The 24,833-nt window shown below is 41.5% G+C and overlaps 1 protein-coding gene across 1 annotated transcript in view; it reads left to right on the top strand.

The window, feature by feature from the left end:
* Positions 1 to 1,026: 1,026 nt before the first annotated feature.
* Tmem26 (transmembrane protein 26) overlaps positions 1,027 to 24,833 on the top strand; it is a 46,186-nt gene continuing 22,379 nt past the window's right edge. Inside the window, exons 1-3 of the mRNA XM_075980058.1 lie at positions 1,027 to 1,750; positions 17,860 to 17,938; positions 23,322 to 23,423. Of these exons, the coding sequence (XP_075836173.1) occupies positions 1,560 to 1,750; positions 17,860 to 17,938; positions 23,322 to 23,423 (372 nt within the window). The 5' untranslated portion in view covers positions 1,027 to 1,559. The remainder of the gene's footprint in view (positions 1,751 to 17,859; positions 17,939 to 23,321; positions 23,424 to 24,833) is intronic.

Here is a 24,833-nt window from a genome sequence, read left to right as displayed (position 1 = left end):
TCAGGAAGGCTGCGACTCTCTTGACCATTTCTGATTTTCCTTGTCTCAGGCACTAAAGAGCAGTGACTTTCTTAGTCCTGGCAATAATTTCCATGTTTACCATCTATGACCCACGGGTGCTTTTTATGGGTCTCTCTCCAATAACATCCCCATAGACGTCTCTTTCCATGTTACTCCTTTGGACAAGAGAGCACCCTTGCTTCACAGTACTGTGACTGTCATTTCCTAAACTCTCTTTGTCACCAGACAAAGCAAGAGTTGGCAGCACAGAGATGTGAAGGCTCTGGGTCAATCTGGCAAGGTTCCAATAACTTAGCTCACTTTATTAATTTTACAACTATCTCCCGGCTGCATAGCCTTTCAATTTACAAACAACATAGCTCTTCCACATCTTTCTCAGGGAGATTTTGAATCCAATTAAGGGGGGAAAACCCTACAAAATAAATAATAATAAAAGTTTGAAGGCCATCAAACAAGGAAGCAAAAAATCATGCAGGTGTCTGGAGCCCAGACTTCAGCTCCCTCTCTGACACTGATGCTTGGAATTTAATTCGCATATCTTCATTGTAAGCATTCAGATGGCAAACATATACCTCAAGTACTCATAATGCCCATCTCCCTCCCCCTTTTGCCCTCCCCTCTCCTCTCTACTCCTCTCCTATACTCCCCCCCCCCCACCCTGTGGAGGGTAAATGTTCTAAGACTAAGCTAAAGCTTCAGCCTTCCTTTGATTTTTTTTTTTTTTTTTTGAGTTAAAGTTTCACCCTGTAGCCTGGGCTGGGCTAGAATTCACAGCAATCCCCCTGCCTCCACCTCATGGAGTTCCAGAGCCCTGGCTAAGTATGCCAAGGCTGTGCATTTCGCTGAATGGAGAGGCTGGGGAAGGCCAGCCTGCCTGATTGCCTCTGTTCCCTGGAAGTTTCATTTCTTCAAACTGGACAAAAACTTCAGTTCTAAAATTGCTTGAACAGCAGATTCTTTGGTTCTCTTGAGTACCAGTTTCGCGAGTCACCACGAGGGCCAGCTGAACTTTTCTGATGTGGGAACGACCTAGAGAACACTTGGATAGGAAAGCAAAGGGTAAATGTGTGCTTGCCCTTCCCCCTTTCAGTCCTGAAGCACCTTGACAGCTCACATCCATTTGCTCGGAGTCGGGTGGAGGGCCTTCCTGCGGATTCCCTGGTGTCCTGGGGGTGGGGAAGAGGGCAGGGATGGAGGCTGGCCCCCAGCATCCGCAGGAGGATGGGCAGCGCTGCAGGAAAACACCCGGGGGAGCCTGGGTGGTGCAGCCTCCTATGCCTTGCAGAGCCCAGCAGCCAGGAGAAGCTGGCTTGGGACTCTGTCTTTGAAGAGTTCTCTGGAAGTTGGAGGGGCGGGGCGAGCAGCGCTCTCCTGTCCTACCGGAGTCCTGCGCGGGAGTGTGAGGAAGAACTCAGCCTGTACTCGCCGTCCCGGTGCTGTCCAGCTACTGTCCCGCTCCTGATCAGGGGTGCACACAGGGTGCTTGCCCAAAGGGTCGGCAGGGCGCACGCGCCGGCTTGGCAGAACGCACCGGCAGGATGGTGGGGCTGGTTTTGCTCAAGGCGCTGGTCACCAGGCTGCTGTTCGTGCTGCACTCTCTGGTCGCCGTGTGGCGAGTGACTTGGGTGAAGAAAGAGCACCGTTACTGGCTGCTGGCCCTGCTCAACCTCTTGCTGGTCCTGGAGACAGTGCTCACCCTCAAGTTCAAGCGCGGCAGAGGCTACAAATGGTGAGTGTCCTGGAAAGAGAGGAGGCAGAGGGTCCCGGGCATTGTTCATTATGGTCCTAGCAGGTGGCACCAAAGCCCTTGTCACTGCAGTGTGTGGTTTCCTCGCTGGGATTTGAGCCGGTTTGGTTCTCCGCTGAGCACGTAGGATGCGGTTACATCTTTTGGGCAAGCCAGTTGTATCTTGGGTTCCAGCGTAGCGCTGGAAAGGCTGGAGTCTGGACCTATGCATGTACTTGGCTGATCCAGCTGATAGCCTTCACTAGAAGAGTGGAGCTGATCCCTGGGTGCACTGCTTTGTAAGTTCGAGTGCGAGACTGACTCGGGACCAGTCCAGGATGTACGTGCAAGAGTGTGCAAGAGTCGGGATGCTTTGCTAGGCATCGTGATCCTGGCAGAGCTGAGCGCTCCGGAGCGTACACTGAAAGGTGGCTCCCCTGCACCCACCTTTGGTTTTTAGCCCTCTTCCCTTCTTGCCAGCCCTCGGTGCGACTGTGGTTTTAGCCACTTCCAATTCCTTCCAACCCCAAACGTCCCTGGCTCTGCAGTGTGAAACCAGTTTCAGGTGTCTGCCTTTGGTGGCTTTGAAACTTGGCAGCCTACCTCATCAGGCATGGTTTGTGCTAGGGATACTGGAAGAGGGACCAGCAATGATTTAGTCTTAACCACACAGCATGGGAACTCAGGGTTCCTTCCGCTGGTGGCTGAGTTTCCTCCTATAGACTGAATGCAAACGAAAAAAGGTTGACACAAAGATTGCCCAACTACTTGCAGAGCACACCCCAGCCACCCAGAGTTTCTTTCCAGGGCAATTCCATTCCAAACTTCTCCAACTTAAGCCTTTTTTTCCTCGAGGGAGAGGACGGTGGTATTAGGTTATTTATTAACTGCATGCACTTTGCTGTTGTATTAGCTGTCACGTTCAGAGACAGAAGCCCCTCCGCAACGGAGTACGGAAAGGTTGTATATTTCATAGTCACTGTGAAAGAAGATGGGCTACCTTTGAAGATGAGGTGAACATAACTTTAGGCCTCTGCTTTTGAGAAATGTCTAGAATTATCAATGCTCAAGTCCTTGGGGGGCTCAGGGTAGCTGGCAGAGCCACGGTAAGCATGGTACTTCCCATCCCCCTTACCACAAACAATTTATGAAGCTTGAGGCTTTTGTGGTACTTTCTAAGACATAAAGGGGAGAAACCAAGGGGGAGAGATGTTACGTTCACCTGCGCATTCTATAATAGAAACATTTGAAGTGTTTTTGTCTTTTTTACCCCTTAGTTGCAATACACTAGAGTAGACATATCTTGCATCGCAGGAGGAAGTCTGAGGCCAAAAACTGTGCAGTGTGAAGTAGTCCGGACACCAACCACGAGCACTTCTGGGACAAATGTAGATCTCAGGGAGGAGTCAACTCAGCGAAACCTGAAGTAACCCCTTTCTCCCCAAGAGTAGGCCAGAGCCATTCAGCTCCTGTGGTAATACCAGAACTGGTGGAATACACATCACAGCCTTCTGTGTGTTTTGCTGACTCAGGCTGTCATGACACTTTCAACAAGGAAGGGGAAAATAATCTGGACAAATTGTACATGGGTCAGTGAGTCAGATAAATGGGTAACTGGAGTCATGTTGGTGTTTAAGCTGTGGGCTGCAGAATTGGGCTTAAAAATAGGATAGATTGTGGACATTCCTTCTTACTTGCATAAACTTCAATGGATTTACTTCGTGTCTCCAAGCTTCAGGGTCAGATCTGCAAACATGTATTTCACAGGTTGTTGGAGGATTATGTGAACTTACATATGTTGAGAGTTAATGAATCCCAAGAGGGTCTTTTTATACCCTGAATTTTTTCATTTCTTTCATATTAAAATATTCTATGCCAAAATATCAGCTAGACACATTTCATTCTTGTGTGAGTCAAAGAACTTTAGCAGAGGGACTATTGAATAAGCCATTGGTTCAGAGTGCCAAACGGGGGACATCCTTCCGTTTCGAGCTATAGACCTCTGCTGTGTGTTTTGTATTACATTACTGGTTCAAGAGAAAGGTTGCTGGCTTGATATCCCAACCAATATCTGAAAGTACGCAGGCAGGGAAGTTGATACATTTGGGTCATTACAAAAGTTCATGAGCAAATGGGCGTACGTAAAGTGGTGCGAATTGTCTGCTCGCTCTAGTTCTACCCAATCCCCAGGCTACTTCTTTGATGCGACAGAAGGCACCCTGTAAGCCAGCCTGCAAAGATGGTCATTTGCACTGTAGATAAAAAAAAAACACAAACAATGGGCTGCGAAAAACATAAATGAAATTATCCTTGAAATAACATGACGGCAATGGGAAAAGGCTTTGATTTGGGGCCTATTTCATTCTAGGTTGGAGTTTTCTGAGAAAAACACGGCATAAAGCATTTTCTGTTTGAGCGTGTTAAGAACCATTTTCTATCCCAAATTACTAGCTGATAGAATCAAAGAGAAAAAAACAAACACTATAGTAATATCTATGCTAACTATATACAGTGAAATACAACACATATTATCTATACGGGAAAATGTAATTTTATATAGTTGTATGTGTAGATTCACATGAACGGAGATAGATAAATACATAGGTAATTTTTTGAAGCAGGGGCACCTTCTTTCTATTTTGCAATCTGCCCAAAGAATCTATATGTAAAGAAACAAGCCAAAACATTAACTTCCCCCCACATATTGGTGGAAAATTATGTTGAGAAAATTATAGTGAGAAAATTATGGTTTATTCATACTGATACTATTGAAAAGGGTGAGATAGAGTTTATCCACTGTAGTAGAAAATTCTCCACAGTGTATCATCAGGACAGGGCACTTATAGACTTCTTTGTTATGGCTCGTTTGTTACAAGGATGGATTTGGAGGAGAATTATACATTTTCCAATTGAAAACACTTGGTATACTCATCAAAAAAGAAGAAGAAAAAGATGCGGCTAAATGAGAACAATTGTAGAAAAGAAGAAAGATAAGGAAGAGGGGGAGAAGAGAAGAAAAGTATCATTTAACTCTGTTTCCTTGATTTTTATTATTTCAGTTTTCTGGGAAACAATCCAACTGATGTATGGAGTGTCATTTAGGTAAAGTCGAAGCACACAAGACAGTGTTTCAGTCGCTTCTTAGCCAATAGTGCTGGAAAGGAGGAGGCCATCTCAACACTAACCCTTCTCCCATATTGAAAAATCAGTTGATTCCAGTAGCATCCAAACAATGGCTATGACAGACTGGAGGGAAGCAAGAACAGCTCCACCCTGCAGGCAGACATAAGCATGCATACACCGGGAGCAAAAAAAATCCCTTTGTAATAACTAGTGCAACATGAACTTCCTTTTTACTCTTTCAGGCTAATTTGAATATTATTCATTTTGTTAAAATTTAAACCTGGATCCTGAAAAGCTGAACGAGGGATGGCACGAATCCTGGAGCTATAAAGGACAGTGGGGATTCGATTTCTCCATGCAGCAAGCACGCACATGTCTCCAAGGATATCTTCCCAGCCCTTTGGAAGGGAAAAGTGGAACTAGATGCTGAACTCAGCTGCACAGGGACAGGGAGCATTACAGCATCCCAACTAACTTGCCAGCTGGAACTGTTAATGCTGGAATTCTATAGAATACAGAGGGCGGACCCACCAGTGACACACCCGGAAGGAATGCCAGGGGGGCTTGTTTTTCATTCCCCTAGTGTTCACACTGCCTGAATCTTCATCTGTCTTTCTCCAAGATGGAAATCAGCATCACTTAGTTTAATTTGTTTCTTGATTTTTTTTTTTTATTTTCAATTGTCTGGGCAAAGATCCAATGGATCTGTGAATTATCGTTTAGGTAAAATCAAACACAAGACAATATTCCAATTGCTTCCCAGCCAATAGTGATAAAATACTCCTCGGGGGATAGGAAATTTACCCAAGTTCGTGACAAGTTTGAAGCCTGTGTGCTTGGAAGGAGGTAGTAACTGAGAATAACAAAAAAAAAAAAAATTCTAAGGTGAAATTACTGGCAAAAGTACAGACTTTTAACCACAGATCTTTCTTCATCACAACGTTAATAATGTGAAGGATTTGTGACCCTTTGAGTTAGTGGGTAATGACCTTTGTCATCTCTCTTTTATTTTTCCTTTATGGTTGGTTAGGCAAAAGCTGTTTTTTGTTCTGTTTTCTAGACAGTCCTCTGCAGTCCTGGTAGCCTTCAACCTGTGGCATTCTTTCTTCCTCCTGAGTGTTGTGGCTATAGATACATGCTACCTAAACAAATTGACAATTATTTGTGTGGGAAGTAACAACAACATTGTGCAAGGTACTATGGCCTGACAAAAGTAACAGGAAACAAAGAAAAAATAAACCTGAAAAATTTAAATAAAATATAACATTTTGATCAAGCGCTGTAATGTGTGGAATGAAAATCATTGTGAATCTTTAGCGTTTATCGAGTTTCAAGGTCTGCCGGATTCTACACACGTGGTCCCATCTATTCCAACAACCACTACATTTTTATCCCCCTATTTTCCCCATTTTCATATGGGAAACTGAGTCACAGAGTTGTTAAATCTTTTCCCTGAAGCTTACAGAGTTGGAAAGGACAAGGGAGGGAGTCATGAAGACTGACAGATCCCATCCTTGTCTGCTGTGCTCTTCAACGTCCCAGAGGAGTCAGGGGGACGAGCACCAACAGGCAGGGCAGAGAACTTTGCAGCATCTGAGCTGCAGCAGGATAAAAGGGTGTGACCTGCATCTGGAGGGAGGGATTCAAAATCCAGCTGGGAGGAAGGACACTCCCAGCTGGCAGAGCAGGGACCCTGGAGCCTCACCCTTCATTCAAGCACAAGACACACGGCCAGCACTCATTCGATGCAGTGGATATGCAAATGTGGAAAATATGGAAAGAAACTGAAGTAAATTCCTTCCCCCCGTCACTTCATGCATTTTATGAAGGAGATGAGGAAAATCACTAAAGAAGTGCATAATTAGTAAACTGATGGACTAACATATCAAATGAACAAATGCTTGATATAAATAATGGGCACCTGGGTGATGTGGATGACAGAGTGAGAACCAGGTGGGTTCTGCTCGGTAGCCGGAGGGGTAGTTGGACTGGGCAGAGGTTTTCAAAGTGACGTGGTCTAGATTCATTACTTTTCTGTTGCTTTGAAGAATCACCACGGCCAAGGCAACTTGCAGAAGACTCTGCTTTGCCTTCTGACCCCAGATAGTGGGAAGCATGGCAGGAGGCAGAGAACTCACATTGTGAATCACAGAGGCAAATCAGAGAAAGCAAATTGGAAAAGGCGCAAGGCTTTTAATCTCAAAGTCTACGCTCAGTGACATACTTCCCTCAACGGGGCCACACCTCTTAAACATCTCCAAACAGCTACATTGAAGACTGGGGGCCAAGTAGTCAATGCCTCAGACTATGAGAGATGTTTCTTATTCAAACCATCACAAGAAGCTGACATATTAGAATCATACAGGGAGAGGAAATAATCAAAAGAGGATAATATTTATGTGCCTTGGGATACTAATGATACATCCCCCAAATGTGAGTCATTTTCTTGTTATGCTACTTTAGTAAAAACGATTGTATTTGGTTTTCTCAGGCATGGGTTCTGTGGTAGGCTGAGAATAATTGGCCCTCATAATCCCTTATGGAGTACCACTATTAGGAGGTGTGGCTTTGTTGGAGTGGGTGTGTCACCGTGGGGGAGGGCTTTGAGGTTTTCTATGCTCAGGATACCGCCCAGTGTCCCAGCTGCCTGCAAGATGCAGGATTCTCAGTTGCTCCTCTAGCACCATGTCTACCTGCACGCGCTGTGCTCCCCGTCATGACGATGATGGACTGAACCTCTGAAACTAGTGAGCCACCTGAATTAAACATTTTCTTAAAGGATTGTCATGGTCATGATGTCTCTTCACAGCAATAGAAATGCTAACTCCTTAACTCAAACTCAGATAATGTTCATTTTCAATCTCACTAATCTTTGGGACCCCCAGAGAGGATGAAACAGAGACTTTTGAAGGGAGCCCCAGTAACTTCCATGTAACCAAGTCAGGCCATGGACATTCTCTCAGAAGGTAGACTGTGCTCTGCCTAATCTCAGCCTCACTTGCTGTTCATATCTCCTGGAAGTTCTCTGGAATTTTAGCTCTTTCAGTGAAATTTCCACTGTGAATCAGGTTTTCCATCCCCATCTGCAGTGAGTCAATGTGTATCCCAGATCTCATAACATTATCTTCTCAATTTTCTCTCTCTTCTGGTAGGCTTGCCGGGGTTTATGTGCTATAGCCTGAGCCTCCATCTCAGTAGAGAAAGATAAATTAGGTGATAGTAAGTTTGGAATCACACACTGCATACCTCCCCTCCAATGGCTTTGTTTCTTGTCGTTCATGTCAAGGCTCAGTCCTGGTCTTCTCTTAGAGCACTTCTGTGATGGACTGTCAAGGTAAAGCCAGGGGTCTCTCCTTTTCTTTCCTGATGGGCTGGGGACAAATGTAATGATGTCACTTGAGTTAGAGTAGGATATCAAGGAAATTGAAGCCCTGGCGGATGTCCAAACTTAGTCCATGAAAATACACAATGGGTAACTTTTAGAACTGAAATCAAGGTGACTGACATCTTTTGATTCATTTTTCTTACCATAGAACAAAACAGAGAAAAAGAATCGATGTGCATAGCTCAAATACATCAGCACAGACATATTTCTACTTCTATATATCCTATGTTTCTCCTCGGAGCAGGGAGGTTATTATGTGTGCAGCACTGGGACAAATGTGGACTGTTGGATTTTTCTCTAGCAGTAGAGAGGTCGCATTCACATCCAGGCTGAGGTCCTTGTGTGTGGGCCCCATATTGTTTATAAATTCTTCTGAAGGATTAGTATCAGGAGGCTGCAGCCTCAGGTGCATCAACTATGTGGTGAGGGAAAAGCAGTGGTTTTCTTCTTTTAAAAATCACAATGTTTGTATTGGAAGAAGTTCTTGTTTTAAGGTCACGTAGAAATGATATTTAAGACACAGGAAATTGCTCATACGAAGTGGCAGGGTGGGTATTGACCAGGTTCCCTTTTTCGGAATGTAAATTTATTACCCACATATATATGCATGTGTGTATCTCCATAAACATCTGCATTATGTATCTGTCTTGCATAGATGTATATAAACACACACACATATACATGTAGTACATACATATATATGTAAAAATTAGAGAATTATATTTTAATTGTGGTTCATATGTTTGGCCTGATACAGGAAGACAATATGGAATTGATTTAAATTATGCATGTATTAAAGTAAAGATTAGTCATTCTTAAGAGAATGAAATCCCTCCTTTCACTTGCTTTCTATTTTTATGAATCCCTCTGCTTTCTACTTTCTTAGATATAGTTCTTATCTTATATAATATTTTGGTTTTCCTAAATTAGTCAACTGATAACTTGGTTGTGTTATTCTTTGGCAGTCTCTGGTAATAATAATGAGGATGATGAAGATGACAATTATGGGGTGATAATGGAAATGATAACAGTCACTAGTCATGGCTTACTCAGGCCATACCAAAGCTTTTACATAGCCATTATCTTCTGTAATTCTCAAATGACATTATAAATTCATTTCCCTTTTTTAATGCCATCTTAATGTGACTATACTCATGCACAGCAAAGTGATTTGCCTAAGGTCACAGATAGTGACAATAAGCCAAGATTTCCATTTCATTGTCTCCTCTTGCTATCAGGTATAAGTTGTTTTCCATAAGGCAGAAAAGTTCATGCTAAACACATGGCTCACACATTCATGCTCAAACAAATGTTCTTGTTAAAACTAAATAGGTTATAAAGAAAAGAGGAAACGAATTCTACATAGCTTCAGGTTGGATCTCCAAGCAAAGATTCAACCTTGCCTACAGAAAAGAATAAACATATATTATTATCTTTATGCATAATAAAATAAATTACAATATTACATAAATAACATTCATAATATATTTTATGTTATCAGGCATCACAAAAATCCCTATAATTATGACCAACTTAATCTCACTTATGCATTATTAAACAAACATTTATTCTCAATAAACAAACATTCCCCATACAAGATGTTGTGCAGAATATAAGGTTTGTGCAGCTGCATGTGTCATGTGAAGAAAATAAAAGAATATCCAACTAATTCTGTCCAGGGTGCAGTAAGGCTGGAGGGTCAAGACTCATTGGCACAGGCAGCCGTTGCCTGAGACGCAATGACAGAGGCTGCGGAATTGTCATGACAAGAGTCTTTAAGGTTGTTTCTCAGAACCGGTTCATGTGAAAAGGTGTCATGATTTCCTATGCTGAGAAATGTTTTACGCTAAGAATCCTACATGGATCCCCGAATTGATTCATACTCTTCCCCTGACACGGATTTAGTTGTGAGGCAAGATCCAGAAGTTCAAATATCAGCTATCAGCTACCTGATTGTAATAAAGCTGGCCTTGCTTCAAATGCGCTCTTGGGGATTCTGAGTTTGAGGACAGTGTGGAGAGTACTAGTTTCCCTTCCCACTTCTGTCATAATTTCAGGAGTATGGTTTTTATTTTAAAAACTATTAACAAATCAATAATTAATAATTCTAACATTCACCTCCAAAATTGTCTCTCTTAATAGAACCTACAAGGAATCTAAAGTAAAACGAGTAGCTTTTCCATTGCAAGGTGTAGTCTGAATCCTTTCAAAAATTCTGCTTTCCTCTCTTGCCAGCGTCTGTCTAGCAGACTTACATAGGATAAATTAAAACAAATCTATTGTCTGATTGATAATCATTAACATATACCCAGTCTGTTTCTTTGGGGATTCTTATGAGCTTATGGGCACTCAGTAATGGCTTCCCTGGCCCGTGGAATGCACCTGCAAAACCATCTGGCAGTAGGGACAGAGGGGGAGTGTATTTTACTTTAAGAAATACAGAATGGTTGCTGGTGTCAAGACCCTGACTTCCCAGGAGTTAAGAGGATATAGTCATGCAAAGGCCTTGGGTTCACTGATGAGATGCTGCAGAAGGACAGGTTAAGTACCAAGGTGTTGACAACCATCAATCCCCTGACACTCACAGATATCCCCCGGTGAGGAGCCAGCGTGGACGTCACATATTCTGAAATTCAGAGAGAAAGCAGCCTATTGATGAAGACGCCAAGGAATCCTTAAATCGGAACTCAAGCTCCAAAGAAGAACAACAACTTCCAAAGAAAAAAATAAAATAAAACCCAGCATTTCCAGAAATCATACTGAGCATATTTAAGGGGCTTTAACATTAGATTTTGAAATTTGAGTGTGTGATCCTTGCAACTCCAATCTGTTCTATAGCGTGTCAAATACCGTGAGTGAAATAGAAATTAAATCTGTAGAAGTAATTTTTGAACGCTAGTTTTTTGCTTCATTTAAATATTACCCTATGTTCACATCTGTATACATGATTGGAAAGCCAGAATAAAGGAAAGCTAATGTCACAAGTGATATTATAGCTAATTTCCCTCCATGTGTGTGTATATAATGTTGTATGTCTAAAAAATGAATGGGTGTTACATTTTCAGTAAGAACAATAATTGTCATTTTTTTTAGAAAGAGCAAAATTGAATCCTAATTCTAGACTAATGCTGAATTGAAATAAATAAAATCCACCCCAGCACTAAAGTGCTAAATGCCATGGCATAATCATTTTATGAAAAGCACCATAATTTGTTGAAATGACTACTTTGTATGATAAATAGCATTTTAGTTTTAGTACAAAAAACGAAAGGAAAAAAAATCAGCCAGTACATCTTTTGAAGAACTCAGTGCTAAGCTGGGTGTAGTGATGCTTGCCAACAACCTCAGCACTGGCGAGATGGAGGAAGAAGAAGCCAAAGTTCAATGTCAGCTCGAGTCATCAGATATCCTACTTGAATAGAGAAGGATAGGATATAGGAATAGGAAGTGAGGGAGCTCAGAGTAGTGTTGAAAAAAGACATCGGTGCTCATATTGTCAGGAAATAAAACCAAGCCATCTAATTTATTAAGCAGCAAATAATTACGTTAGTACACATAGAAAAAGTCTAGGACATATTCATTTGGAGAGAATTGGTGTGCACGAAAAAAATCTTAAATGAAATGTTAAGATAGAAAAGACATCTGAGCAAAATAATTTGGTGTTAAAATAGCAGCGCCCGACAACTTTAATTCTCTGACAATAATTGAGATTATAATGTATTTTGAGTTTCTCCAAGAAGCTAGCTCGTTGGTGATGGGCTATGGTCAGTTTTGTACGAATGTCCCACTTGGATGTGTCATAGTCATTGTCCAGCAGTATAATGTGTGACATTTTCATGAAGAAGTTTCCAGAAATCTAACTCATTTGATTTCTGAGCTGGCTTGGTCCTCTTGTGGCATTAGTCATCAAGCGAGTTGCTTGGAACCTACTTATTCCTGAAGCCGAGACAAAAAAACAAAACAAAAACAAAAACAAAGCTCCCAAGAAAGACCATATGAATCGATTGGTGACACAGCCAAACATAGGAGAAGATTCAATTTATTAATTTTAAAATCCAAACTCTCTTTGGTTCCAAAACTGAAGAGTATTGATGATACAAAATCAATACTACAGACCTGGGACAGTAAGATGACTTAATGGATAAAGACACTTGCTGACAAGTCCTTGGATCCGAGTTCAATCCTCAGAAGCTACTAAGTCCATAAATTTGTCCTCTGCCTTAAATGTATGTGTTGTGCCATGCATGCATGCAGCATACACAGAATAAATAAATTATAAAGACATTTTAAAGGATACTCCAGTCCTTCAAACTAATACAACATAGCTATCTTCTCAGGATGAGACACTGCACTTCTTCTAAGAGCAGAAAAAAAAAAACATTAGTTTAACTCAATAAAATTAATTTGTGGTTTTATTTCAAGAAGGTATTTCTAATCAAGCCAGGGTCCTTATCAAATCACTAAGTGTTTGTGCCAGGCGCTCTGAAGGAGCAGAGGGTGTTGTTTAATTAGGAACAGGTAGTCAAAATTGAATGTGCACTAAAATTTAGGATACTTGGGGGAAGATACATAACCCAATGATATCTAACACACAAACACCCATATATAATTATAAATTTAGAAGCATATGGAGAAAATGAATGAAAGGAAAGCTTGAGACTTGAGTGGCATGTCAAAGATTTCTAAGGGAGTCCCTATTCCCCCACATTGTTGACATGAACCGGGGAGAAGGAAATAGTCAGGCTGCATTGAAAAAAGAGGCACACACATGCGTGAAAGTCTGAGACAGGGTGGCGTACGTCATCTCTAGCATTGGAAGAAGGCTGCAGAAGCTTGGTAAGGAAGAAGAGTAACATAGCCCAGAAGCATGGAGGACTCAGAGTGGGCCTCATCTTGGAGCTAAAAATGGGCAAGTGGCCCACACACTTCTCCACTTCATGAAGGTCAAATGTGAAGCCAGCGGTAGGGGTGTTTTCGGCAGTGCTAACTGCCTCTTCTCATTTAAGCAGTTTTAAATAAGTTTAATTGTGAGAATTGTGGTTTAATAACAGAATTGGTCTCAGGTTCTCTTAAAAAAGCACTCCACTAAAAGGACTAAGTAATTGTTATGCATCGTCACTCATGTGTAGCCATGGGCAACATTTCAGAGCTGAGCCCAGAGAAGGCAGAAGCTATGTAATCGAGCATCTGAAATGTTGGTCACATGGCTCACGTTGCTTCTGCTAATGCTCTAACCAGCCTATGTCTCAAAACATAAAAAAGTTTCCCAACATGAAGGAAAGGAAGAGGCGGTATTCCAATTCAGGTCTTCCAAATGTGACCATTTCTACTGGCCATTCTGCCTCAGGCACTGGACTGGAGAAGTGGCTCAGCAGTCAAGAGCACTTACTGCTCTTCCAGAGGATGCAGCTTCACTCCCTAGCCCCCATTTCGGGCGACTCACAACCACATGTAACTCCTCCAGGACCAGGGGATCTGATGCTGCCTGCTGGCCTCTGTGGACACCTGCACAAATGTGGATACACACATACATAAAAATGTATATTAATCTTTAAAAAAATAAATGGTGAGTAATAATTCCTCAAAGGCCATGGCACGAAGAACATCTTTGGTGCTGGACTTGCAGAAACAAAAGGTCTAGGTGCATGTCAGTAGACTCATCCATTTTACCCATTCATTTACTCTTGATTCCTTGATTCGTAAATACAAGCATTTAAACAGCTAAAGTTTGCTGAACAAACACGAGCTGAACACAAGATACTGAGTCAGGAAAATAAACAATCAAAGAGAGGGAAAGGTCGGAAGATGCAGGGACTGCCTTCAGAGAGCTTCGATTCAGAAAGCTGATCTAACATCCACATGGTTGCAAAATCGCACAGTGTCTCAGCAAGACAGATTCTGAATATTGCCTGCCATGTCCTGCCAGAGCAAGTCTGATGTAAATGGGCAGATAGGTACAGAAGATTATTCCAAAACAGTTTTCATTGTTTGGGGGAGATGTCCACATTTAAAGGCATTTCACATCTTTTCTTTATAGCTCAGCTGTAAAGGATGCTGTTCTAAACCCAGGCCCATTGTTTGTTAGAGGAGGCTGCGGATAGACTTGAGTAAATTAATTCCTCTATTGATTCTTTCTTTTCACCTCCTTCTCTATGTCAGATAACTCTACTAAAGAAGGGTTGAAGAAAGGGAACCTCTTACAAATTGCTTTTGCTTTAACAGCACTGGGGTTGGAACCCAAGACGCCAGCAAAGTACGACATCACTGACCTAGTCCTCGTTCCTGTTTATTTTGATTTGCTTTGTCCAAAAAACACAGCAAGTTGGGTTATTGAGTCACTGGTCTTGATGGGATGTGGTTGGGGTAAAGGAAGGTAAAACTAAAATGGATCATGGAGTCTTTGATTATTGGATGAGAGTGGTTAGACTTTCTATATTACAGCAGAGAGAAAATCCTGAATCTTCAGGGGCACGTGCGTGCGTGCGTGCGTGCGTGTGTGTGTGTGTGTTTGGAGAGCCAGTCTCCTAATTAGGGAACATACACTGAAATGGATAATATTTTTTTCTAATTAAAGAAATGAATCTAGTTCATCAAAGACATGAAGGTCATTGTTTTATTCTCAGCTTCCACTGAGAGCGAGTGTGTGCTCAGCCTGATACTTCCCCATCCTACTATTCTAACAGCATTACTAGGCATTAGTCTCCAGATTCATTTGAGGTTAGCAATCTTTCGCTTCAGCCAATATTCGGTGCTTCCAAACAAAAACAACTGCCAGCGTGTAGCTTGCCCTCTGACCAGAATTCACTTCCTTCCCCATGTCACACGGTAGCGCCTCCTCACGCTTTCTGTGGCGTAGATGGTCAAACACTTGATGGTTTCTTTCGTTTAAGAGCATGCTCAACATGGGTTTTTGACATTTTCCTGCAGCTCAGACGTCTTCCATATCAGATTTTAATAATATCTGGACCCATAACCTTTTGCTTCAAAATTGGTTTTGGCAAGAAATCAAAAGTAGGAGAGTGTCTATATTAAATATTGATTTTTTTTAAAAAGACCTCTTTTTTTTTCTCGCCCTTTCTTTACAGAAGACAAAAGATGATAACAAAAGGGTTAATAACCTTTTAAAACTGCACCTATTTTTTCCCATTATCTTTATTCTCTGATTTATAATAGTGCAATTTGGGTAATATTTAGTCTCACAAATACAAATGTGTACTAAAAACATTTTTAATAAAATGGATCAAATTACAAGTTTGATTTAGAGATACTCTGCCAAGGAAGAATTTAATCCAAAGCAAAATATGCCACATGGTGGTGGTGCACACCTTTAATCCCAGGAGGAAGAGGCAGGTGGATCTCTGTGAGTTTGAGGCCAGCCTGGTCTACAGTGAGTTCAAGGACAGCCAGCGCTACACAGAGAAACTGTGTAGTTTTGAAAAACCAAAACTAAAGCAAAACACAAGGTGAAGAAATAAATTTGGAATGAACATTTCCCTTATTTCATTTTATTATCACTATTATTACTGTTGTTGTTACTACTACTACTGTTTGGTTTTAAAAGGAATCTTGCTGTCCATCCAAATTGGCCTCAAGTTTGCAGTCCTCCTGCATAAACCTCCAGGGTATTGAGATTGCAGGTGTGCATCACTGTGCCCAATTTATTATGTCAAAATTTTAAGGGCACATGTTCAATTCACATTGTACTAGTTTCATGTCTGTTGTTGTGATAAAAAAAAACACACTGCCCCGGAATCAACTTAGAGAAGAAAGGATTTATTTCATCTCTGATTCTAAGTTACAACCCATTATTGTGGGGAAGTCAAGACAAGAGCTGGATTCATCATATCCACGGTCAGAACAGAGAGAATAAATGCTTGGATCTCTGCATGTTTTATTGCTAGCTGTCTCCATGCTGACAGGGTTCTGAGACTAGCCTAGATGGTGCTGGTGCTGCCGCCACCTTCAGAGTGAACCTTCCCAAGTCAATTACCTCAGTTAAGAATCTCTCTCTCTCTCTCTCTCTCTCTCTCTCTCTCTCTCTCTCTCTCTCTCTCTCTCTCCACATGCAATCTAATCCAGGCAATCCCCCACTGAGACTCATTGCCTGGTGGTTCTAGATTGTGAAAATAAGGAACACAGGCACAATTTCATAATAAACAGGAGTATAACCCACTTTCTCTTCAGCAGGTTCATCCGCCAGACACTGGGGCATAATGATCCCTGCCAGGTTAATACAGCTACTGTGTGCTACCACAGCTCCCCTCCGGATTTCATAGTCATAAACAGGACAGGATTTGGAGATTGAATTATATCATACAAGTGAACCCTAGTAAAATGAAACTTTTTTAAAAAGAGGAGGGGCATGGAAGGGCTCTCCCGGAACGTGTGCTGAGACAAGCCCAAAGTTCTCCTGTAGGAGGCAGAATGGGAGCTGCACCCAAACTCCACCTTGCTGACCCGCTATGGTGAGCTTCAATCTCCAGAGCTCTAAGAAAGACAATACCACTGACAAAGCCATGGGAATTGACCCCTGACATTAAGAATTGACTACCAAACTTGTAGCCATTGTGTGAACTGGGAAAAAATGGGTAGATTAACAGCACAGGTCATTCGAACGTAAGCATCTCTATCAGCCCACTCCTCAGACTTCCCTCCGAATCAGGAATTAGCAAATATTGAACCAACCTCTCGAAAATTCCCAAACCTCCGGCTATGGCTTTTCTTTTAATTTTCCAGGTTTGGCAAATTCACGGGAAACCAATGAGCCATTCTCCCTTCTGGCCCTTGTCATTGGGATTTTGTGTTCTAGCAAGAAGTCATCATCTAAGATCTCAGAATTCTACATTGAGAATAGAAAGAAAGAAAATTCCTACAACGCTCCCTGAAACTGCAATGTCGAAATAAACCCAGGATTTGTTCTGGCTGCATTTGCGTTCTGTAAAACATCTTAAACACAAAATAAGCAGTGTTGTGCCTGAAACTAATTGGCAGTGTCCCCAGTGCCATCTTACAGTCAGCTTCTATTAATTGGATTAGGGATTCGGTGTGAATGGCAGCTGGTAGAGGCTTTGCAGTTACTGTAGCTCTTCTCTGTAATCCCCGCAGCAGAAATCACGTAACAACGACAGAGAGTAGCATGGTTGGTGATTGCGCTTGGGCGTTTGTTTTCCTTCTTTTGGGAAAGCGTGTGTGTGTGTGTGTGTGTGTGTGTGTGTGTGTGGTACATGTGTGTTCACATTGTGGGAGCTCATGTGTTTAAGGAGTGCCTGTGCACACGGAAGGCAAAGGGTTGATATTGGATGCCTTCCTCAGTCCCTCTTCACCTTCTATAATGAGGCAGGGTGTCACATTTGAACCTAGAATTTGTTCATTCAGCTAGCTTAGCCAGTCATCTTGCTCAGAGGGTCCTCTGTCCTCACTTCGTGCATTTGGGGATCACTCAAGGTCACCTGGCATTTACATAGTAGGTTCATGGACCTACGTTAGGTCCTTGGGTTGCAGGAAGCACTGTATCTGCTGAGCCCTCTCCGTGGCCCCTTCCTTATGTTTTTTTTTCTGGAAATTAAAACAAAACAAAAGCTAAACTCACTTTCTCTCCTTTCAGGCTTTCTCCGGCCATCTTTTTATACCTGATCAACATCATGCCATCCTTGTGGCTCCTTGAATTGCACCATGGAAACCAGGTATGCATTCCTAAAAAGCAAACGATGGTGATGTTCAGCAACAGTCCACTTTCAGAACAGGACAAGATCTGTGTCATTACCATGCCTTCCCAAGGGTTTGGAATTATCTAGAATTGAAGAAAAAAGAGGCCAGGGGCAAAGGAAAGTGACACCCTAATCTATCAAAAATAAATTAAATAATCACAGTGAGTTCTGAGTTACAATTATTTAACTAGCACTTGCTGTGGGTGATTGTCTTAATTAGCTTTCTATTGCTGTGGTTAAAACCATGACCCAAAGCAGCTTGGGAAGGAAAGGGTTTATTTGGCTTTATAAGCCTGATTGCAGTCCATTGAGGGAAGCCAAGACCGGAACTCAAGCAAGGCAAGAGCGTAAAGGCAGGAACTAAAGCAGAGGCCATGAAGGAGTGCTGCTCATCAAGGCTTGCTCAGCGTGCTTTCTTATAGACCAGGACCACCAGCGTGAGAGGGGCTCTGTCGTTAGTGAACTGGGCTCTTCTATATTAATCACCAATCAAGAAAATGCCTCACGAGCTTGCTTACGGGTCAGTCTGATGGGGCCATTTTTTTCAATTGAGTTTTTCTCCTCCAAGATGGTCCTAGCTTGTATTAAATTGACAAAGAAGAAGAAGAAGAAGAAGAAGAAGAAGAAGAAGAAGGAGGAGGAGGAGGAGGAGGAGGAGGAGGAGGAGGAGGAGGAGGAGGAGGAGGAGGAGGAGGAGGAGGAACCAACAAGCATAGTGGTCTTCTAAGATCCACCCTTCTTTCCCCAAGACATGCTAGCTTGAGTTCACAGGGGGCTGTGAAAATGATCTGTTTATCTGCTTATGTTTGTATGTCCCTGTGTGGGTGTGTCCATGTACATTTCTGAAACTGGGTTCTTCCTGAAGAAGACAACAGAAGGTACAGGATGTTCTCCTCCATCCCTCTCTGCCAAATTTCCTCATGGCAAGATCTGTCACTGAACTCTGTCAGCAAGCCCAGGAATTCTCCTCTGCCTGTCCCTGCCAGCTCTGGGGTCATAGGGTCATGCAGAAAAGCCCAGATTTCACATGGATGTTGGGAATTTACACTCAGGTCCTCATTCTTACACAGCCCGTCATTAAGCGCTCAGCCATCTCCCTATCTCTGTGAGTATGATCGAAGATTTGCAGTTTCAGGGTGTCCCAAGAAGTTATGCTAAGTGTTTCATTATGCTAAGGCCTTGATCTGGCATTATTAGGAAGATGTTCTTAAGAAATATCAGAGTTAAAAATGAAACTACATTTTTAAAAAAAAAAAAACCTTTATCTGTGTCCACATGAATACATTCCAACTTCTAGGGACCATTGAAAACACAAGGGGAGCAGATTGCAGGATACACACTTTTGGAGCTTGGTGGGACATCATAGTAAAAGAGAAATCTTTGGGTTGAAGAGAAAGCTCAGCAGTTAGGAGCACTTGCTGCTCTTGCAGACGACTGCAGTTCAGATTCCAGTACCCACATCTGGTTGCTCACAACTGCCTGTAACATTTCCAGGATCTCTATTGCCCTCTTCTGGCCTCAACAGGCAGCAGCATGCATGTGGGTGCAGGTTTGTGCTTGCATGCGCACACGCGCGCACACACACATAGATACATTCACACACAATTAAAAATAAAAGCCGAATAAAATGTACTTCTAGGGCCTTGATATTAAATATAAGGGAGAAATATCATGGAGCCCACCACAGGGAAAGGTACCATACATATACAACCACACAGACGATGACCATGGCTCCTAATCCAATCCCCATTCATAAAGCAGTTCCCATCACTCGTGTTTGTTTTCTTGAGCCACAGACTGCCCTAGTATTTGCCTATATAGCCCAGGCTGGCCCTGAACTTGAAGTAATTCTCCTGCCTCAACTTGCTGAGTTCAGACTCCTGAGTTCAGCATACCTGGTTTATATAATGTTTTAAATATCGACCTACTTCCTCCGTGAACTTGTCTGGCTGGTAGACTCAAGACCGAGCCTGTCGTTTGTTTTGTTAGCTCTCCTGTACCAGCCTTGGAAGCTTCAATGATAAAATGCTTTAGGCAAGATTTGCTCAAAATTGACCCTGTATAGATTTTCTTTACTGTGGCTGTTATTTTATATCAAGGTTGAGTCTCCAATTCATATGTAACTTTATCTGAAAACGCTTCCTGCACACTTGAGGTACAAAAGAGAGTAATTTACCTTTGCGGATCTCTTTTTAAGAAACCCCCAAGCAAATATCAATCATGTAGCCACCAATAAAGCATTTCTCCTCCTCAGACCTCTTGCTGAAACTCATTAAAGTTCAAGGCAACCTCAATGTCTGCATTAAAGTATTTTGGTAACTGTAGATTGGTTAATTCAAGTCACCATGGCTTTGATCAAAAAGACCACAGAGAGCCAGAGGACCACTTGACTCTCCTGTCAGGAGTGCGAAAACAAGCTGAGGTGATTTGAATCAATTTATTCTCTGCACATCCAATTCTATAACATGGCTATCATCCACAATAAGAATTCGTTTCTCCCAAATGCTTTCGTAACATAAATGTATTACACAGCCAATGGATATACAGGTCAAATCCCATTACAACCAAAAGCATGCAACCAAAAACTCTTTTTAATGAGAGAGAGAGAGAGAGAGAGAGAGAGAGAGAGAGAGAGAGAGAGAGAGAGAGAGAGATTTGAGCCTTGGGCAGAACTTCTGTGATTCTCATACTACAAAAGAAATCGAACCTTCATTGTTGTGATTTGACACTGGAAATTAAAATGAATACTAAGAGATTGAAGCAGTCAGGGCAAGCAGAGATGCAAGTTGGAAAAAAAAGAGAGAGAAAAATATTGGGGTTATGTTTAAAGAAATCAGTGGCATTTCAGAATTGAGGGAGATATAGAAATCCCCTTTGTCCTCTAGTTGTGACAATCGATTTTATTACATAGAACCTGAAATTTCACAGAGTTTTCAGATAGATTTTTTCACGCAGAGATTTAAGGACCTCAAACATTAGGCATGGTGCAGATATTTCTGTTTTATAGAAGACAGCCGTGGGGCTTTAAAGACAAGTTCAGAACCAACATGCGGCCCAGAAGAATACACTCTAATGTTTCAGGGGAGCTCACCTAAGAATCATCTGAGTTTTTCCATGATGGAAAAGAATCACTTACTTGTCATTTATGAAACTAGAGAAACGGATAGGTGGTTAAGAACACTTGCTGCTTTTGCAGAGAACCCGAGTTCAGGTCTCAACACCCACCCGGCCCACCAAGTCCTGGAACTCCAGGTCCGGGAAATCTGACACCCTTTTCTGGCCTCTTCAGTCACCTGCAGGCATATGGCATAAAAATACAAGGAGACATACACATACACGGAATTTAAATTAAAAAAATAAATCTTAGTTTTGGTTCATATTCTCTATATTCTTGCATCCCAACTGTTCTAGATGACCAGTGCCATCCCGTCATTCCTGAAGTAATGTATGCTACACACATGCGAACCACAATGTCCTAAGGATTTCAACTCTAACCACACTTGAGCTCTGCTTGGGAGAGAGCTCATTGAAAGTGATGGAAATGCCCAGTTCTTCATGATGTCCTTGTCACTTTCAAGTCAAAGGGATATTTTAGGGTTCAATGACATAGCCATGAATCAATGACATAGCCATGCCGGTACCAAAATTACCTTCCTAAAATCCTCTGGATGATGGTGTCCACTAAAACACCAGACACAAAAGCAGAGCAGGTCAAATCAGGGTGAATGGGTCAGCCCCCTGCTTTTGGCAGCCTTGATGTCTTGCGAAGAAAAGGTCCATCAGTCTAAAACTGAGTACCGAGGAGAGGAGAGGAGCTCAGTTAGTGCCATGATGCACATGAAAAGCTGTTGGCTTCCACATTAGAAGGCGCCGCCTTCAAGAGTGTCGTGTCGTTTCCCCTAATAGCAAGATGTTTACACAGTTTTACTGATAAAGGTATTAGAGCCTAGCACCTCAGCACTTTTAATACACAGCATGTTTTTATACCTCTAAAAAACAGGTGGTTAAAGTTTTGTCTCTAGTGACAGTTACATAGTTAAGCTCATCAAGTTACTCGACAGATGATGATTGGTGATTTGCATCAAAGATTCAGTGTTTTGGCTACACTATCTCTTCTTTAAACGTTGGTTACATTTGTGTATACACATATATGCATGCACATACAACATACACACACGCACATTTACTAACATGAACATGCACACACAGTCATGCACACACACGTAACACATGCACACACAATGTGTGTGCATTCACATTCACACACATATGCTTACTTGTACATTCACTTGCATGTACACACATACATGCATGCACACACACACACACACATGCATAGTGTGCATACTCCTAATCACGTTATTTCACTTAGAACACTAGTCACTTAAGTTGAGAGCAGAAAACAATGGCTTCTTGGTAGACTTTATTGTCTACTTGTCAAATGGCTAATGGTATAAATGGTACAGTATTGAGAATAATTAAGAAAAAAACACTTCTTATAGCTTTAGTTCTTCCCACCCCACCCCATAACTTCTCTCTAAAGAAATGTGTAATCATGGAATATGGTAGTGATGGTGGTGATGATTGGTGGTAGTCTCTCTGCTCTGTCTCTCTCTCATGTGTACGTGTGTGTGTGCGTGCGTGTGTGTATGTGTGTGTGTGTTTATAAAACATGCCAGCACTGCAGATACTTAGAGTCGATCACTCTCTAAAGCCAGTTTGTAAAGTCTACGGCTGAAATGGCTACTTTGCCAAGTGTTGTCTTATTAAATTTTCCCACCTATATTCTACCTCAGTTTCCCAATATCTGGCTAGATATGATTACAGACAGTTTGTTTGCATAATGAAGAGAGGAAAGAAGGAAATCATCCTTTAGGTCAATTATCAAATTTCCCACAGCCCTAAGTTGGCTTCGTAGCAACACTGGCATCTGGGATGCTGGACGTGCTGACTTGTTTGTGCCGAAGCCTGAAGGGTGAAGAGTAATTGGATTATTTATTTAACTGGAATGATATTTTTAGATTGAGTGCTTTCTTGGTAAGAAAACAAACTCATAAAATAAATGTATTCTTAGAGTTTGTATCACAATTGCTCCCAAAAAGTTTCAAGAAAGGGACCCCACTAACTAACCCATAGATTTTATAGCTCTCTAAGATGGCTCAGCATCTGGATCCTCCATGCATTCAGGGTCAGGCCTTGAACGCTCTTTTTGGTACTCTCCACTTCATATTCTGGTCTCAGGTAATGTTTACAGGGACCCTGGAAATGTCCCACATCTTCATCCTCTCTTGCATGGAGTGAAGCCGCTTTGTTGTTACTTCACTGTGACAGTTTTTCCACACCTGCCCTCAATTCTTAGAATTGCAGCATCCTGGCACAGAACATCAGCACCGGAGGAAATGTCAATCAAACCTCGACATCCCAGAGACCTACCAACGGAGTGGGAACGATCATATATTTGGTGAGAGCTTTTCCCATAATTTATGATAAGTTTCATAAAGTTGCAAAATTTGGGGGCACAAGAATTGTAAAAGAAGATGTGTTTCCTTCATTAAACCTGCATCACCTACGTGCTGGTGTACTTAACATTAATAATCACATGCATTAGAAGCACAACTCTTACAACAAGTATATAGAAACATAACTAAAATGTATCATATTACAGCATATTAATTATATTGTCACAAATTTAGGTACTCTAATTATGTCTATATTTAATATATAGTTGTGCCTAATAACATCTTTCTTTAATCAGAGTAAATTCAAATTTGCAGCATAAATGAGAGGAAGGTATCTGAATTTCCCATAAACCTCCTGCACTCATACATACATAATCTCCCTTCTTAATATATCTTGCATCTTGATGATATGTTAGTCCAACATCTGTATAGATTTGGGGCAGGGTATCACACAGTACAGATTGGCTAAATATTCACTATGTAGCTGAGAATGACTTTGAACTTCTAATCTTCCTGTCTCCACTTTACACATGCTATTATAGGCGTGTACCACCACACCAGGTATATGTGATGCTGGGGGTTGAACACAGTTTTGTGAGCTATTTTGGATAATTTAGTTCTCCATAGCATCCTTAGACTCAGTTCCTCACCACTCACAAAATAGTTTGATGATGCTATGGTTGAGCTGGCATCAAATACGTGACAAGTCATGGATCACTTGACATATTGACACTGATGAGTCCGCTTAGCAATGAACAAGAGCCATCTCTCCAGTTAGTCCATCTTCGCTTTCAGCCTGCAAGAACTGTGGACATAGCTTAGAGCTACAACTTATGTCTCATAGATACAAGGTCCAGTGTTGACTCTCAGTACTACCCAGAAAACAGAAAGGCTGGTTGAACTCCTCAGTATTAGTAGTTTTATTATCTATATCTATGTCTCTATAGATCTGATATATATAATGTATTTTAATATAGATGCATATATAACATACATATATTTAACATTTTATTAGATTCATAACCAAGTGTTTTATTTTTCACAGTGACAATGTGATTATAAATTTTAGTTTTAACATCTATTTTTTATTAGTATAGAAAAAGAAGATTGACTCTTGAATATCAACCTTTATTCTACAATTTCTTCATTAGCTCCACTAAAGTTTTTGTGTATTTTCCCCACCAAATCTTTAGGATTTTCTACATATAAAAGTATGTGATGTCAGCAAAGATAGTTTTATTTCCTCCTTTCCAATGAACATAACTCTTATTTTCTTTTCTTATTTTATTAAAGTAGTTGGGGAATATATAAATACATATTTGTTATTATATATTCATTATGTTTATATATAGCATCCATATAATAGAAAAGGCTGTTTGCCAAAATTCAGTGATAGAGTGGCTTTTTTTTCT

The sequence above is a fragment of the Microtus pennsylvanicus genome, chromosome 7 (genome assembly GCF_037038515.1).
Source record: "Microtus pennsylvanicus isolate mMicPen1 chromosome 7, mMicPen1.hap1, whole genome shotgun sequence".
NCBI classification, from domain to species: Eukaryota; Metazoa; Chordata; class Mammalia; order Rodentia; family Cricetidae; genus Microtus; species Microtus pennsylvanicus.
The sequence above is the reverse complement of the archived record's forward strand: the minus strand, read 5'-3'. Positions and strand labels throughout refer to the sequence as shown.